This window comes from Danio rerio, chromosome 2 (genome assembly GCF_049306965.1).
Source record: "Danio rerio strain Tuebingen ecotype United States chromosome 2, GRCz12tu, whole genome shotgun sequence".
Lineage (NCBI taxonomy): Eukaryota > Metazoa > Chordata > Actinopteri > Cypriniformes > Danionidae > Danio > Danio rerio.
The window spans coordinates 24,053,040-24,072,010 of record NC_133177.1 but is presented as its reverse complement, the minus strand read 5'-3'; the positions used below and the strand labels follow the sequence as shown (position 1 = coordinate 24,072,010).

The 18,971-nt window shown below is 35.8% G+C and overlaps 1 protein-coding gene across 2 annotated transcripts in view; it reads left to right on the top strand.

The window, feature by feature from the left end:
- The window catches only part of tpra (translocated promoter region a, nuclear basket protein), a 55,150-nt gene that overhangs the window by 17,208 nt on the left and 18,971 nt on the right, over positions 1–18,971 (top strand). For both annotated transcript variants that reach the window (XM_009298498.5, XM_009298497.5), the window contains exons 12-33: positions 137–334; positions 424–531; positions 624–844; positions 2,487–2,647; positions 2,737–2,864; positions 4,177–4,325; positions 4,902–5,064; positions 5,145–5,279; positions 5,645–5,785; positions 8,663–8,834; positions 8,914–9,086; positions 9,172–9,324; positions 10,748–10,864; positions 10,969–11,172; positions 12,438–12,625; positions 12,716–12,863; positions 13,079–13,216; positions 15,615–15,746; positions 15,856–15,986; positions 16,075–16,285; positions 16,366–16,512; positions 18,544–18,742. In XM_009298498.5, the coding sequence (XP_009296773.2) occupies positions 137–334; positions 424–531; positions 624–844; positions 2,487–2,647; positions 2,737–2,864; positions 4,177–4,325; positions 4,902–5,064; positions 5,145–5,279; positions 5,645–5,785; positions 8,663–8,834; positions 8,914–9,086; positions 9,172–9,324; positions 10,748–10,864; positions 10,969–11,172; positions 12,438–12,625; positions 12,716–12,863; positions 13,079–13,216; positions 15,615–15,746; positions 15,856–15,986; positions 16,075–16,285; positions 16,366–16,512; positions 18,544–18,742 (3,517 nt within the window). The remainder of the gene's footprint in view (positions 1–136; positions 335–423; positions 532–623; positions 845–2,486; positions 2,648–2,736; positions 2,865–4,176; positions 4,326–4,901; positions 5,065–5,144; positions 5,280–5,644; positions 5,786–8,662; positions 8,835–8,913; positions 9,087–9,171; positions 9,325–10,747; positions 10,865–10,968; positions 11,173–12,437; positions 12,626–12,715; positions 12,864–13,078; positions 13,217–15,614; positions 15,747–15,855; positions 15,987–16,074; positions 16,286–16,365; positions 16,513–18,543; positions 18,743–18,971) is intronic.

Here is an 18,971-nt window from a genome sequence, read left to right as displayed (position 1 = left end):
CTCTATACATAGTTTAACAGTTATAGCGTGCTGGAAAACTTTACAAACACGCTTAGAAAATGCTTAAGAAGTAATTAAATTTGATTCTTAAAAAGTGTAAGAACCCTGAATTAATCTGTCCTGTTTTTGTGTTCAGTTGTACAATGCCTTTGTGGAGGCACAAGACCAGCTGCACCTTGAGAAGTTGGAGAACAAGCGTGTGAACAAGGTCCTTGATGAGATCGTGCTGGAGGTGGAAACCAAAGCTCCCATCCTGAAACGCCAGAGAGAGGAATATGAGAGCATGCAGAAGTCTATGACCAGTCTCTGTTATAAACTAGAGCAAGCTATGAAGGTTTGCACACATTTGAGAGCTAATGCAAAAAGAAGGAACAGGATAATGATGATTTTTAGTAGACGCTAATCCCTTTTTTTATCTTGTAGGAGGTCCATCGGCTACAAAAAGAAACGGATGAAGCCAATAAGAGAGCTTTAGTGCTTGAAAGAGATAATCAGAAATCAGAGAGACAGCTAGCCGACATGTCTGAGCAGGTAACGTTACAGTCAACGCTGAGATAAAGCACATTCTTTATGATCCCAAAATCTGATACATGTATCCACAATTTTGTTGGTTGATGATTCAGGTGCGTGTGCTTCTGGTGGAGGTGGAGGAGGCACGTGGTAATCAGGTAGTGCGTGAGGATGTGAGTTCTGCTGTGAGCAGTAGCTCTGAGGTCCAGGGTTCACGACAGGTGGCATTCCGCAGCATCCAAGAGCTTCAGCAGCAGAACCAGAACTTACTGGTCAAGATCAGAGACCTGGAAGAGCAGAGAGAAAAAGACCAGAACCAGGCTAAGAGTGCAAAGTACTGATCAATTTTTTGTATTTTAAAAGTTTTGATTACTATCAGCGGGCCATGTCCCAAAAATTTTAAATAAGTCTTTCAGAAGCAGTAATCTATTAAAAAGATCTAGAGTAGATTTAAAGGGAAATCTCACCCAAATATTCCTTATAATTTACCAGGCCTGTCACAATAATCAATATATTGACTTACCAAACAATACATGGATATGGTCTTTTGGTTATGCAATATACAGTTGAAGTTAGAATTATTAGCCCCCCTGAATTATTAGCCCCCTGTTTATTTTCTCCCCAATTTCTGTTTACCGGAGAGCAGATTTTTTTCAACACGTTTCTAAACATAATAGTTTTAATAACTAATCTCTAATAACTGGTTTACTTTATCTTTGGCATGGTGAAAGTCAATAATATTTGACTAGATATTTTTCAAAACACTTCTATACAGCTTAAAGTGACATTTAAAGGATTAACTTTGTTAATTAGGCAGGTTAGGGTAATTAGGCTATTTATTGCATAACGATGGTTTGTTCTGTAAATTGTTCTGAAAATGTTCTTGCTCTGTTAAACATCATTTGGAAAATATCTAAAAAAGAAAAAAAAAAACAAACTTAAAGGTGGTTTAATAATTTTGACTTCAACTATATATCGCCCATACATAAAACCCCATTCTAGCAACATTTTAGCTGATCGTGTAACGTGTCTATCTCTATGGACGTGTCAGTGTCAGTATGGTGTTTACTATAAATTACTTTAGTATATTTTTATAAGTGTATCTGACAAGTGAAAATAGATCTGGTATTGCAGCCTGTTACTTTTTAACTTTGCGCTTTTTTGTTAACATTTATTATTATTTATTATTTAGGATATGCATGATCACATTTTAATTCCAATGCATAATTATTAAATTGTTAAAATGACTATAATTAAATATTTGCACTTGCATTGTGATGCTATTATATTGTCTTGGCGTTATATAATGAGTGTCTTAAAATGGACCTAAAATGCCAATAATACCGTGTATCGCAATATATAATACAGCAAAAAATGGGTATCATGACAGGCGTATTATTTACTTGTGCTCAAGTGGTTAAAAATGTTTATGAGTTTCTTTTTTCTGTTTTAACTCAAAAGATAAAATTCTGAAGAATGTTGGGGAAAACAGTCATTGACATCCATAGTAGAAATAATAATACAAAAAATACAATTAGTCAATGGCTGTTTTTATTTTTAGTTGATTTTTTTAAGCATTCTTTAGTAAATCTTCCCTTGTGTTTTACACATGAAAAAAACGTTTTATTATTTATTTTATTATTTATTATTATTATTATTATTATTTGTTGCACAACCATATTAATTAATTGCAATGATTTGTTTCAGTCGTTTGAATTTCCCTAAACCTGAAATGCCACCAGTCATTTTAAGAAATCTTCAGAAAAAAAGAGGGGGCAAAGTCTTATTTTGCAATACAAAGATGAACGGAAGGCAAATGTTATTCAAATGTATGCAAAGTAACCCGTTGTGGTTTTAATTAATTCCTACAAGTATTATCAGTCAATTAGAAGACAGAAGACATAGAATCAGTCCATGTCCTCCTATACTTTATTAACTATTTGAAGGTCATTAAAAATTCACCTCCGTTATCTCAGGCAAACAGAATTGGAACAAAGTCTGGAGAAGGTTCAGAAGGAGCTGGAGCAGATCAAGGAACAGCAAAACCATCAGAAGCTGCTGGCTGAATCTGCCATCCGCCAGAGAGACATGTACCGTATCCTTTTGCAGACAGCCGGAGTCGAGCTTCCACCACAGGGTGAGAAATTATTGCTTCACTTTTATTTTCCTAATCTATAATCCAAGTGTAAACTGAAGTGCAACTCATTTGCTGGTGATTGTGTTAAGGTTCAGATGGTGGATCTCAATCCACTACTCCCAGCAGGCCAGGACCCATGGCCACTAGATCCACACCACTAAGGGCTGCTGCTGCAGAATCTTTCCAGGCAACCCAGTCTAAAGCAGCACTTAAACAGGTTAGACATATCGTCTCACTGAAGTTCTTCACTTTAAGTAGAAAAATTAAGCTTATCCAAAGACTACATTTTATTTATTTATTTATTTGACATGGACATCACAATTACACTGGACAACCAAATTCATTTAAATGTTATAGCAGGTTTGCTAGCTCTCCAGTCCATGGGGGCTGGACATATAAAATAATATGGATACATATACATGACATTTTAATTCTTGCATGATCAAATAACCCATAGTAGACTATTTGTGCAAACACTGCTGTATTGTTTTTAACCCATTTTTAAGAACTACTAAAAATATTTATATTACTTTGCAATTTAGGGCTAACGGGTAAATCATTCTACAATTTGGTTCCCCTAACAGAAAAAACTTGATACCAGACAGTCATTATTAGCACTTGCTCATGTGACTTTGTGAGAGGTTTGATGCGTACTGATTAGATCAGAAAACTGCATTGGAACATGATAACATTTAAAAAAAAACTGTAAAATAATTAAATTTAATAAAACTATCAAAACTAAAAATATTATGTTTACATAAAAACCTCACATAATGCCATCGCAGAGGCTTTGAGGCAATCATTTGAATTGCTTGTTTTTATATCGAGTCAAATATTGTGTGCTTGTATAATTTTGCAGTTTGATTGTTAAAAATCTTCTAATGAAACTAAAACGGTTTATACTTGGCTTGACCCTCTTACACATTAACATGACTATCAAATTTAAAATTAATGTCTAGAGTTATGCCAAGGTACTTAAATTTGTTCACTTCTTCAATAACTTTATTTTTAATCAGCACCTCAAATATGTCTGTTGCAGGCCTATTTCTTATGGAGAAGCACATAAAAACAGTTTTCTTGACATTTAATGTTAAATGACACAGCTCAAGTCATCTTGAAATATGTAAAGCCTGGGTCAGTTGCTCAACTTCCTAGCAAGATGTTAGTTAATGCAAAAAAGGACCATTTACTCTTCCTCAAGTGGTTTAAGAACATTGAGTTTCTTTACATTGAAAACATTGACTCCAGCTTTCTTCAAAAAAAAAAAAGGAAAAAGTAAGGGCTAAGTAAATGATGGAATGTTAAGTTTTTGTGAGCTGTCTCTTTAAATTTGTTGTCATTGTATTCCTAACATCCATGTATGAATATTCTCATAGACTTTCATTTTTGTGTTTTGTGGGTGTAAATCTTATGTTTGGATTTAGAATGATAAAAAGAAGAATAAGCTTTAATTTTAATAATGACTCTGAAGCACAAAACTCATTTGAACATTCTGTATTAATGGTTGAATTCATCTTTTCTTCTCGTAGATAAATGATGCCTTTACTACATATAAAAAGGAGAAGGCCGAAAATGACAAGCTTCTAAATGAGCAGATTGAGAGGCTTCGTGGTCAAGTGTCTGACCTGCTCTCACAAAAGGCCAAACTGTCCTCTCAGCTGGAGTTTGCCTCTAAACGGTGAGAACATCAGACCAGAAATAGTAATTTAGCGACAGCTACATATTTTCAGTTTGTTGCAAATAGGTCTTCCCTTCATGTTTTGATATATTTATACATGTTTTTATTTCTTGTTCAATATTTCATGCACAAATATGAGGGCTGTTAAAGAAACGGTTTTAGAATCTTTAGGTTAATCTTGAGGAAGAAGTTTAGTATATTCAACATCATTATATTTTTATTAACTTTATTAAATAAAGGATCTCATTAAATTGACAATTTTAATACATTTAGATTTTAGTAACCTTATTTAAAATGATTTGTAATCGGTGCACAACATTTGTAGTGATAATATTGAATGTATTTATGTATTTTTATTTATATTTAATATATATATATATATATATATATATATATATATATATATATATATATATATATATATATATATATATATATATATATATATATATAACATAACATTATAGAATTTAGTGAATATATATAATCATTTAATACATTTAAATTGCTTGTTTGGTTCTTATCCTAATAATTGCAATGGACTGAATTCTTAAATTCTGAATGGTTCTATGGCAGGTATGATATGCTTCAGGAGAATGTGAATGGCTTTCGAAGAGAGACTGAAGCCCTGCGGGAGAGGAATCAAAAGATGTCTGCCACCCATCAGAGACATGAGCAAATCATTCACACAATGACTCAAGACCTGAGGGAGGCCAATGAGAAACTGACCATGTCCGAGGTCAGAGAACATTCCATTAGCTTTAATGAATTTTCTAAGTTAATCTGGAATTTAGCATCGTTTTGTTTTCTTTCTGCCAGTCGCGGGCTGAAAACATCCGTAAGGAACGAGACATTCTGAAACAGGTGGAAAACAGACTCAACCAGGAGAAAGAGTCTATCCTGACTGAACAGCGGAGCCAGAACCTTCTGCTCACCAACCTCAAATCCATTCAGGTATACACATCTCTGCCGACTTTATCAAAGCACGCTTTTTCACTTTGGCTTTGTTCTTAAAGGGATAGTTGACCCCCCCCCCCCCCCCTCCCTCTCTGTCATTATTTACTCATTCTACACTTTTAAGTTAAACACAAAGAAAGAAATACTAAAAAATGTTTAGTCAGAACAGTAGTCATTGTCTTCCCTAGAATCTTTTGGTTCCTACCATGGATATTAATGACTTTTTTTTCCCAAATTACTTCACAACTTTTGTTGTGTTTTGTGTTCAAAAGAAAAATATAATTCTTAAAAGTGAGTTATTGCTAAGGTAATGTTCAATTTTACATGCACTCTCCTTTTAATATATTTTTTCCATGTTATAGCTCACCATGGAGCGCTCTGAAACTGAGACCAAACAGCGCTACAATAATCAAATCCAGCATCTGGAAAAGGAGATTATCCAGTTAAAGAAGAGGCTGGAGCAAGAAGTGGAACAGAGACACGCACTGGAACGCAACCAAGATGTAAGCTCCTTCGTTTATTATGAATCATTTAGGGTTAATTAATCTGTCAACACCCATAAATATGGATGCACCGAAATTAAAATTCCAGGCTGAAATAAAAACAAAAAAGCCAGTAAAATTGGATCTACTTGGGCTGCATCAGAAAGAGCATAATTCTATACTATATAGTATGTTAAAAATTGAATGGGAGCTGGAAAGTTTATCCAAATTCATAGTTTTTGAAAAATGGTAGATGAGAAGTACTCTGATGACCTACTACTTCTGGTGAGATTCTGTACTGCGCATTGTGCTTTATGCCATTTATTTAATACCCAAATTAAATAAAGGAACCGAGATCCTCTCTTCACTATATTTCTTAGCTATAGTTTTGTTTAGGACCATCTTTTGTAATGTTTTTCAAGAAGTAATTAGATTCATAACTTATCATGAGGTTTTTTGATGGGTTCTGCAAATAAAGCTAATGTCCACTCCAGGAAGAAAATGAAGGAAAATACACTTTTATTAATAAAAAAGAATAAAACGAATATAAGAACAAAACAAAACCGTTTACTTTATTCTCCACTGAGAATAAACGGCCTAATGAGCGTTTCACGCGAATCACTCGCAATCGAAAATCTGAACTTCAGCGGACATTCGCGCCACGTTAACCAATCAGGAGCTTGCTCTTGTGGGGGCGTGATTGTGACGTATCGCCTGTTGTCGGTGTCCCAAGTAAATCCCCCAGCAGACACAGACAAGAAGTTCATTAAACTGGGCTGGGCTCAGTCAGAAGCACCGCTGAAAACCTCCATCAGCCAGGTTCAGTTTCTGGAGGAGTCTATGAGCTTAAAGAGCTGGATGCACCTCTGAAAGGATGTAGTGGACTCAGACACGGCTCTAAACGTATCGACGCTGTTTATCATCCTACATAAAGCACATAAACACTGGTATTTTCTTCATAAAATCCATGTTAGCCCTTTAGCTATGAAGTTAGAGTCACGGGGCAGACAGAAGCCCTGCCCATCACGCGAATCCGCGTCTGTTCTGAAGTGAATTTGACGCGCGAATGAAGCAGGGTTTGACGCGCGAATGAAGCAGGGTTTGACGCGCGAATGAAGCAGGGTTTGACGCGCGAATGAAGCAGGGTTTGACGCGCGAATGAAGCGAGTAACCTCAAATGTTCACGCGACTATTTCCGCGTCTGGTGTGAACACAGTATACAGAAGTCTGTTTAAGTGCGCTGCTGGTTTGTATGTTCAACTATCCCTTTAAGAACAAATCCAAAGTGAAAAAGCGTGCTTTGATAAAGTCGGCTGGGATGTGACTGTAAAAGCTAATGGAATGTTATCTGACCTCAGCCTTGGTCAGTTTCTCATTGGCCTCCCTCAGGTCTTGAGTCATTGTGTGAATGATTTGCTCATGTCTCTGATGGGTGGCAGACATCTTTAGATTCCTCTCCCGCAGGGCTTCAGTTTCTCTTCGAAAGCCATTCACATTCTCCTGAAGCATATCATGTTTTAAGCCATCAATGTTTTGATGTACATGAGTTTAACAAAATTTTGATATAGACCAATTTGAGGCATGTAAACAAAAACAATGGTTCCAACACATTTCTTGTTTAAAATATTTTTTTATTTCTATAGCTTCTGAGAAACCAAAAAGAGCAACAAATTGAAAAATAATGTTATGAAAGCTGTTTTAACAACAAGTTATGATTGAATTGCCTCTTGTTACAGTTATTAAATAGTTTGATAACAAGCAAGAAATATGCAGTGGCCAATGACATCACAACATTGAAATGGTCAATATTTGAGTATATCTCAAATGTTGATATGGAGAAGAAAATGTCTGTTGGTTCTGAGTAAATGCACAGCAAAGCAATAATCACTGTTTGATTATTTTTGAGTACATCTCAAAAATGTAAATACAAAGACATCTCTTTGTTTTCCAGAGCTGAGTAGTTACTCTCTAGGGTGATGCACATGAATAAAAACAAAGCAAAGTGCTTCTTCTATTAAATCAGCATTCAGGCAGTCTTTTAGGGGTCTTGTCCTCCAAGGCCATAGCTTCTAACTGGCAAAGAATATCTTCCTCTGAAGATAAAGCTCCCAGGCTTTTCGGTTGATATAATTGGTTAGAAGTGTCATAATTTCTTCCTTTATGGTCAGCAGAAAACTGACCCACAGCAGTACGTCATCCTTTACCTCTTCGAACTCTGTCGAAAGCGTCTCTTATGTTTCTTTTCATTGCTTATAGCTGGTTTTGCAAGTATACGAGTATCCGAATATCTAAGTAAAGTTTTGCATCTTTTACAATTAATGTCATTAAACATCCAGACACCACAGCATCTAAAGGACGCTGTACTATCCCATTAGGCCCTGAGTAATATGAGTGAAGGGGTCAAACTGACGCAAGTTATAATGACAAATGGCAGATGTAGTGCGTTTGAATTTCATTCATATCATATAGAACATACTTTTCTAAAAGTCATGTTGTAAATTCTAATTTAAATGTTGTACGTCCTCGAAGTAGATGATTTTGGAAGCAGCAATTGAACGAGTTGTACAGTGTCAGTTTATCAGCATTGCCATAACAGCACTGGCGCTGTTGTGAACAGCAGGAACAAGTGCATAGAAATGTCCCATCGGTGCGTTATTTGAGTGGAATTTGCTGCTCTGGTGAGCTCAAGCAGTTCATGAAGATACAAGTATACATGTAACTCAGTGTTATATCCACAGAGTGGACTATTGATCTATTTTGACTGTGATATGAATGCATTTCATAAGCACAGTGATGATTTTTCTCTTTCGGTTGAAATCTGAAAAGGGCATTTTTGGCTAACAAATGCATGCCTACCCAGAAGACTTGTGGAAATAATTTCTTGTTTTCATTGACTAGACTCAGCTGTTGGAGGCTAAGAAGAAGCTGGAGTCACAGACCGCACTACACCAGAAGACTAAAGAGCTGCTGAGATCTGCTGAACAGCAGGTGACCTCTTTGAGACAGCAACTGAACAACAATGAGAATCAGAGTGCAGCACCTAAGCAGCCTGTCAGGACATTACCCAGAGGTACACACAAAATAATGAAATATTGACTGTCAAATAAGTTCCAGTCCTGTATAAGTAATATTGTTTTTGTTATGTCCAGTTTCAGCTCCCAGCGTTCCTCAACAGGAGGCAGATGATCTTCGTGCACGTCTACAGCAGGTCGAGGAACAGAACTCTGACCTGAAAGAACGCTTGAAGAACACCACCACCAATGTAGAGCAGTATAGATCTATGGTGCTCAGCTTGGAGGAGTCTGTGAACAAGGAGAAACAGGTCATTATTGCCTTACAACCAGCATTATAAACAGCTAAACCACTATTAAAGTAGCCACCATGCTCAAAGATTATTCCTCTTTCAGTTGGCTGAGCAAGCACGGACCTCCACTGACAACCAACTGAAGATGGCTCGGGAGTTGAATCAGCAGCTGGAAGCCCGTTTGGTGGAAGCGGAGAAGGAGAAGTTGGAGCTCCAGCAGGAGAAGATGAAAGCTGTGGATAGTGTTGAAGAACGGGTAAGGAGCACAATTGAATGGCACGTCCATGTTGTTTGCGACTTGCCTGAATATAAATCACAATTGTGTAATTTAGCCACACCAGGGTGTTAAAAGTTGATGGCAAAAAAATCTTGAGTCACCCTGGTCATACAGGTCTAAAAGTGGTTTGTAGAATTTTTTTTGGGGGGGTAACACTTTGTGATAAGGTTCCAATAAATAATGTTAGTTCATATATTTTCTAACATAAACAATACATTTATAACAGTATTTATTCATCTTTGTTAACATTAGTCAATGAAAATGCTATTGTTCCTTGTTAGTTCTTGCTAACTTACTGTGCATTAATATTAACATGCACACCTTTTAATTAATTTTAGTAATGCATTAGTGAATGTTGAACTATGATTAATAAATGCTGAATAAGTGTTGTTCATTATTAATTTATATTAGTAATTAATGGTTCATTTGGTTTATATATTTCCATTCAAATTTAAAGTACTTGTAGAGTGAGGGCAACTAACACATTTGTAAAACATTTGTTTAGTATAAGGCGACTATGGAAGAAGTTTCTATATATTATTCACTTTCTACATCATAGGTCTCAAACTCAATTCCTGGAGGGCCGCAACACTGCAGTTTTGTTCCAACACTAATCAAACACAGCTGATCCAACTAATCATGGTGTTCAAGACTACTAGAGACTATTAGGCAGGTGTGAGTTGGAGGGGGTTGGGGCTAAACTATGCAGAGCTGTGGCCCTCTAGGACTTGAGTTTGAGACCATTGTTTTACATGTTATCCTTTATAGACTACATGTTTGAACTGTCAGTTGTAACACAAACACACATATATGGCAGCACATACACACATATGAAAAACAAATAAGAGTGCACATTAAACCTTTGTTCAAAGATATAGTCTTGCATATCCTCAAGCCAAACATAAGATTGGTCTGTTAGATGATATAAAAAGTGTGATTTTGCTGACTTTCCACACTTAGCTGAAAGGAAGGACCTTGGTTAGCCAAGTGTTGGAAGTTCCAAAAAAAGCTGAGATTCTCTTGGTGGTGAATCAGGTGGAAATATACTGATTCATGAATTTATATAATTTAAAATAAATAATTGTATTTAAACTGTGTCGGGATGACCTTGCCAGACCCAATGACTTTTCTCATTGTTACAAATCTTCTGTAACAAAACACTTCTGCTTTTACCTGAGAACTTCTTTATTTTTAGAAAACCTAGAAAATATTCAGAAATTCAACACAATTTTCAACGTCACAACCAGTAGACTGTTCTGAATAAAAAAAAAGTATTTACTGTTTTTTTGTGCGTACATGCGTCCATAAAGTAATTTTAACCATGCGTGACTTGGCATTATTCTTCTTATTCTTAAAAGCAAAGTTCTGAATATTGGAACCTTTTGTTTTGCCTGATTGACAGGTGAAGGAGCTGAAAAGGAGCATGACAAATATGCAGACTGAGCTTCAGGAAGCTCTGCAGAGATCTACAGCAGCAGTCACTCAGGAGCAGAAAGCCACACAGGACAGCAAAGTACAGGTAGATGTGAAACTCTTACACTAAATTAGCCAATCATGTCTTCAGGCATCTAATTGTAGAATTTATTATGTTTACTTACCTGTGTCTTATATTTTTGGCTTCAGGCTAAGCTGGCTGCAGAGGCTCAGAATAAATACGAGCGAGAGCTCATGCTGCATGCTGCAGATGTGGAAGCCCTGCAGGCCGCCAAGAAACAGGGACTGCTTTTAACACAAAACATGAAGCAGCTCGAGGAGAAAGCTCAGAAAGCTGCATCTGAACTGCATCAGTACCGCACAGACTGGGTAATGCAGGAGAAGAGACTAAAGGTAAGACCTTGTGGATGGCAGAGGAGGAAGAATGTAAAATGAATGATGCAGAGTGATGCTAGTGAGCTTTACAGGCTCTCATAAATCAAATGCTATAATCAGGCTTCCCAAAAATGCCCAAAAAGTTGGATTTTAAAAGGTATATTCCAGACATTGAAACTCGTGGAATTTTATCTGTGTTTTGTCCAAGTCATAAAATATTCCAAGGAAGAAAAAAAAAAAAAAAAAAAAAAAAAAAAATTATATATATATATATATATATATATATATATATATATATAAATTTATTTATATATATATATATATATATATATATATATATATATATATATATATATATATATATATATATATATATATATATATATATACATAAATAAATGAACTGATTTAACTATTCTTATCCAGTGCTTCCCACACATAGACTTTACTTGGACTGGTGCCTAGGTATATTAACAGCCGGCCAAGTATATTTGGTGACATTTTTTTATTTATTTATTATTATTATCCTTACACTTTTTTGTATTTGCCCAATAAAAAATGGAAAATCTTCTCTGCAGAGAACCACAGAGACGCACCTTTTTAGGGACCTAAAAATGTGTGTGTCCAGGGTTTCTAAATCTCCTAAAATGTCTGGGATTCTGCTTTTGGTTTCGCTTTCTAAGCCGTCATTAAGATTAAGTGTTTTTCCATTACACTTTTATTTTAAGCCTGATTTACTTTTGCTTGGCTTTGCAGCTGACAGCGTGTGCACAGCCGTAAGATCGAGAGAAACATATAATTAATTCTCTGATCTAAACGACTCGGATAAACTTTTCTATTTACTCAGAGAGGACGAAATAACATCTAAACTCGTTAGAAATGTTTTTATAGATGTTTTTAGATGTATAATAAATATTGCTAAAAAAGTATTTTTTTTATTTATTTATTTATTTTTTCTATTAAATCGCATGTAGGTAATTCGGCTACCACCTCAATTATATTTTAAACCTGTGGGAAGCACTGCTAATCTATTATAGTATAGTGTTTATTATATTATGTTGTAGTTCTATTGTACTCCATGTTTTATTTAGTAATGTTTTATCAAAATAACTTATTTGGCTTGATTTTATTTATTGGGATTGCAGTTTTGGTAATCAAAACAATAATTAAATTATGTATTTTATACAATTAAACAAAGTCTTGCTTTTTTGGTTGGGCTGTAGTTCATGACCTTTCCTTTTAGCACTATTTTATTTGCCTGACTTTTTTATTTTTATTTTTAGGAAACGCTTTCTAAAGAGCAGAAGAGAGCCGAGGAGCTGCAGAAGCAGAACACTTTGCTCCATGAGCAGATGGAGAACTTGAGCAGCAAGATCACTGCCTCAACCCAGCAGGAGACTGGAGAGAGCAGTCTGAACATCTCTCTGAACGAGGAGGGCAAGTCTCATGAGCAGATACTGGACATCCTCAGGTAAAACCCCTTTATCGACATGATCTTTAAAATGCATCACTGTATGTATGAGTAAGAGCTAGTGATGACGTAGACCCTCTAACCCATCAGGTTTGTCCGGCGGGAGAAGGAGATTGCAGAGACCCGACTGGAAGTGGCCGAGGTGGAGACCCTTCGCTACAAACAGCGCATGGAGTATCTGGAGTGCGAGCTGAAGGAACTACAGGACAGCCTGAATGTAGAGAGAGAGAAGTTGCAGGTCCTTAACGTTTTTTGTTCAACGTAATTGAGTTTTATAAACAGGAGCTCATGTCGTTTGTGTTGTGCAAGTTTAGATTTGAGGGATTAGATTTAAAATCTGCTTTAAGTTTTTATGTTTGGCTAATACATCCATTTGAATGTTTTTTGTTGTTGTTGTTGTTGATTGTAACTTGATCTGATTTAAATAAAAATGCATTTATCTCTTTTCTTCAGGTGACAACAAAGACCTTGGTACAGCAGGAAGAGACGATGAAGAGGATGGAGAGCATGAGTGCTCTTACAGAGACCAACAAAATGCTGAAAAATGAGAAAAATCGACTGGAGCATGAGCTGCAGCAGACTCAGGCCAAGGCAAGTTCTTAAATGCATATATTATGCATCATTCATGAAGACTACTTTCTTGACTTGACATTCTTCGTAGGTATATAGAATTGAGTTAATTTTAAGAAAAATATAATATATTTAAAAATAACGTATCTCCTACTTAGTGTAAAAAAAAAAAGAAGGCAGAATCAACATGCCACCAGTGGTGGAAAGAGTACTGGAAAATCTTACTCGAGTAAAAGTACCTGTACTTGCCTAAAAATTTAGTGCGAATAGAGTAAAAGTATCTGTTGTAAATATCACTCAAGGTATGAGTAAAAATTACACCTTTCAAATGTACTTAAGAGTAGTGAGTAGTGAGTATTACGCTGTGAATAGCTGATACGTTTACATGTAATTTGTACGTGTGGGTGTGTGTGTAAACATTATGTAGTGCATTTAGTTATTGCCCAGAAGGCACACAATGTCATAAGATGTTAATATTAGGTTAGATTTAGGTTATTATGTCAGGTGACTAAAATTTAATGCTAGCCAGCATCTAAGGACAACGATATTTTGAAGTTCAATAATGTTGTCAAATGACATTGATATTTGGTCGATTTTAGGGTGTTAGAAAGTGACCAAAATCCAACATCGAGCCATCATCTTAAACCAACGTCATATTAACATCAAATACTGAAATTTCTTGGTCCTGTATGGCAACCAAAATCCAACATCTGATAGACATCTTAGTGGTAATGTCCACACAACTTCAAACTGTGTCATCATTAGACGTTGATATTTGGTTGGTTTTAGCTTGGACATTGACATTGGTCTGACTTTCAGTTCTGATGTCAACCCGATTTTCATTTCCAAAGAAAATGCAACATCCCCATGACATGAGGGGACAACGTCAATCTGAAGTCATGTTGACATCTTGTGCCGGCTGGGTGTTTTTGGACATAAACATACAGTAAACATCCGTGATCTTCTCATTAGTAACATGCATCTAAACAGTCTCTAGGTCAGGGGTGTCAAACTCAATTCCTGGAGGGCCGAATCCCTGCAAAGTTTAAGTCCAACCCTGCTCCAACACACTTACCTGTAGGTTTCAAACAAGCCTGAAGGACTCACTTAGTTGGATCAGGTGTGTTTAATTAGGGTTGGAACTAAACTGTGCAGGGCTGCGGCCCTTTTGGAACTAAGTTTGACACCTGTGCTCTAGGTCAATGCGTGTAAAGATTTTGGACTTCTTCAACACTTTTAATGGTTCCAAGCAGTTTGCTGCAATTATAAAGCGCACATGTCTTGAGGTAGTTCCTTATGATGTGATTTTCTTCTATGTGCGATTTGATTGGTCAGGAACCACAGGACTGATTTTTCTAACCCCCATAGGCAAGAAACAAAGTAGTGACTGCAGGTTGAAGCAATGTAGTGAAGTAAAAGTACAGATGCTGCAATAAAAATGTACTTTAGGGAAAGAAAGTACATACAAACTACTTGGTACAAAACTAACTTGTAAGCTAATTACAATTTTTGAGAAAAACTACTCAATTGCAGTAATTTGAGTATTTGTAATTAGTTATTTTACATCACTGCATGCCACCATACAAATCTGGAAACTTCTGGAATCTTAAAATGAGTCCTGGTTAAGTAATTTAATATGAGTAAATGTAGTTTGAGAACAAGCAGTGTTGTCATGTCTTAACCCAGAAATTGCAAACCAGCAGGAGTGTTTTCAAATATATATTTTTTCTTTACTCAAATGGTTATACAGCAAATAAATGATCAATTTAAACTTCACTACCTCATAAGTAGGCCCATGTGGAATCTATTTGTGCAGAAATCTACAATTTCTTTAGCCCATTGTGAGTCTATTTATTCTGCTTTTATATAATACTTTCATTAATTTTAATGAATAACATGTAAATATTTATGATTTGTTTACAATACAGTTTCTAAAGTAATGTTTTCTGACTTAGTAGATTTATTATAGATACTTGCTTTGTTTACCAAACGAGTAGATTTAATTGGATTTGCATCGTAAATCTTAAATACAAGTTACAAATGTATGTTTTTTTTTAATTTAAAGTAGTCCATTTTTAGTTGCACTCAAAATCATTCTGCATAATTTCACAGATTTTCTTCTTTTTTTTTCTTTCTTTTGGCCCTACTCATAAGTGACAGTTCATTAGCTGAGCCATGGGCTACTTCCAACCTAAAATGTTTGAAATAAAAGTCAATTGATTGATTATTTTTTGTTAATTTTTTGCTTTAAGTATATTGATTATATACTTGTGTAATGTGTTTTTTTTTGTTGCATTAAACATATATCAGAGTAATCAGAGTTTAGAGTTAACAGTTAGGGTTACAAAAAAGAATAACACGTTTAACACCAAGTGTACACTATGCACATGGACTGTCATGTCAATGTTGTATATTGTAGATGCGTAAGCTCGAAGCAGACATCAAGCCTCTGCAGGAGGCCAATGGGGAACTGAGTGAGAAGAGTGGCATGTTACAGGCTGAGAAGAGGCTTCTGGAGGAGGATGTCAAGCGCTTGAAGTCTCGCACACAGGTCTCTCAATCTCACTCTTCTGTATAATGAATGTAACAATCTTGAGACATGTTTAAACTTGACTGCTGGTCTTCTTTACCATATTGAACTGATTTGGTTGGTTGTGCAGCAACTCTTGAATCAGCAGAAGGACAGCGATCAGGAGGAAAGCAAGAAGCTTCATTCTGAGAGAGAGACTCATCTTAAACGCATCCAGCAGCTCACAGAGGAGACTGGCAAACTGAAGAATGAGGTGGCCCGGTCAGTGTGCAAATTGATTGAATTATAAACTTTAAAATCTGCTTTTGCTCTTAATAGAGGTTTTTAATATTCTCTACCTACCAAACAGGAGCCAAGCTTCAATCACCACGGCTCAGAGCCAAGTGCAGAACCTGCAAGACAGTCTGGGGAAGGTCACCACGGAACGAGACAGTCTGAAGAAGGAGCTGGAGGCAAAAACACTGGACATCCAGGAGAAAGTCAAAACCATCACGCAGGTCAAGAAAATTGGCCGTCGCTACAAAACCCAGTATGAAGAGCTCAAAGAACAGCATGATAAGGTATACAACAATATGTCAATTATTATTTTTTATCCTATTAAAGAAATCCTGTATTAATCAGTGTCTCATGAATTGGACAGATGGTGGCAGAGGCTGCTTCTAAACCAGCCCAGGAGCAGGAAGACCGTCAGGCCTCAGTGCAGGAGATTCAGAACCTGAAGAGCTCATTGAGTCAGACACAGAATCGAACCTCAGAGCTGGAAACTCAGCTGGACTGCATACAGAAGGTACTCTTTCATTTAAAGAGCCCCTATTATGCATAAAAAAGATCATATTTTGGTTTTGGGCTTATTCTTATATGCATGCAGGTCAGAAACACTTTCATTGTCCTATAATATGCATTTATTTTTATTTATTTATTTTCCTAACAACTCTAATATGATTTGTTCAGCGATTCATTGGTTCCAAAAATCCCTCCTTAGCCCAATGCTAATCTGCACTGATTGGTCTGATGACCCAGTCTGTTGCAATTTGGTTAACTGCATTCAGCGCAACACCGAAAGAAGCACCTGCTACATTTATCAACATTGTTGAAGCAGTATTTTTAAACATCAGCTGGATGTTTTCATTTACTTAGAGCCGTGTTTGCACACAGCATGGAAGGTCATTTTCAAAAACCCATAATACGGGCTCTTTAAGGCTTATTGTGCTGCTCTTAAGTCTAGTCAAGTGATTTTTGCTTTATAAAAACAGGAAGCCTCTATTGGTGCTGGCTGGAGTTTGTTTATTCAAGTACATGAACATAACAGTGTTTATCATTCCAAACCCTATAAAACTTTATTTATGCTTTTGTCTGGCTCTGCAGAACAAGCATCCACTGACTGTGCATGTACATCACCAAATGGATGAGGCTGTTTATACTAAAAGTATAAAAAAAAGTAAATGTCATGATAAAAAAGTGGTAAAAAATTAATTAAGGCGTACAGTTGCAGAGTTAATAGAATTAGAATTTAGTATGATTAGATTGTAGATAAATTTGGAGGACACTCATGAACATGTTTACATTTAGTACAGTTATAAAAAAAAAAAAAAAAAAAAAAAAATATATATATATATATATATATATATATATATATATATATATATATATATATATATATATATATATATATATATATATATATATATATATATATATATATATGAGTATGCAGAACTCCATATACAACAATAATAAAGAACAGTTTACTTTAAAATACTTAAACCGTATAGATTTTTAAAAAACTCAACGGTTAAAAAAAACAAACAAAAAAACAAAGGACTTCACATAAGGCAGTTGTTCTTCTATATGCTTATTCATAAATCAAGGCCAGACTCGATTCCATGATGCTACAGGTCAAATCTGATTTAATGATCTATGTTAAGCTAAAAGTGCTTCTGCCAGACCCGGAGGTTGGGTTAAAACTCTTTGGGATTTGTAAAAAAAAAAAAAAGTGGAGGGTTCCTTTAATTCTTCCTTGCTATCTTTTTTAAGAACAAATGAAAATATCGGAGGATTTATGTCCTTTTCATTGAAAGGAACTATAAATACTTTAACAATACAATTCAAATATAAAAGTTATCCACATTAATTCAGTAGTTTAATCCAAGACTGAAAAGACACAATCGCTTGAAATAATCTAATAAATGACTGCTCAACCATGCTTTTCACTCAAGAAGAAACCTGACTTTGACTATGATCTAATGTTAAGCACATATGGTTAAGCACCAATTTACCACTTGCTGTGTTGTCTTTTTTGAACAATGATCCGTATTTATGCTTAAATAAACTACTAAATGAAACAATTTATGAACAAACCCTTTACCATCTCATTTAAAAAATAAACATTATAGAACATAGAAGGCATATAGAACATTGAAGTCACATAGAAGTAAAACTTCCTTGCCATGATTACTTGTACAGAGGCACATCTGTTTAAACCCTCAGAGTGCTGGCACATCTGGTCTTGTGTTGTAAAACACAGTACACAATCACAGACACTGCCAATGTGAGTTTCTCTGGTTTAGTTCACATTATATAATGGTAAAAAAAAAAATGGTAAAAAGTCTTTAATCCAGAAAGCAGGAGAGTGATTGAGTGTTGTTTGCTCATTTACTTTTGAGACAGTGCAGTGTGAAGTTATTTTGATGGAGTGAGACTGGTGTTCTTGTTTTGCTTTATTGGGCTTTTCGGAAAACAGTTGGAGGAGTTTGTAGTTGTAAGGTTCTTCATTGTTGTTTATCGGCATATTAAAACGTGTTGATGTTGGTGTGTGCAGACGTTGCAGGAGCGTGAAGCAGAGGTGAAGAGCCTACAGGAACAGCTGACACAAGTGCAGCCTGAGCTCAGCCGTCTAAAAGCAGAACTGCAGGACAAGGGCAAACTGGAGGAGCAGCTCCGACAGCAGATCGCTGATAAAGAGGAGAAGACCAAGAAAGCCTTCTTGGGGGCCAAACAGAAGCTCAACCAGCTCAACAGTTAGTAAATCAGAACATTTGACTAGTGCATTAATCCTGCAAATGTTTGACCCCGTGGGCCAACTCAATTTAGACTTTCCGTTAAATCATGACACTTATTTAAAAGTGCAATAGAATGCATTGATACTGTTCTCTGATATGTGTGTGAAAACACAGACAAATAATTAATATCAGCCTCTGCATAAACAGATGAGTTTTTAAAGTTTATTGGTGTTCAGTCCAGAAAAAT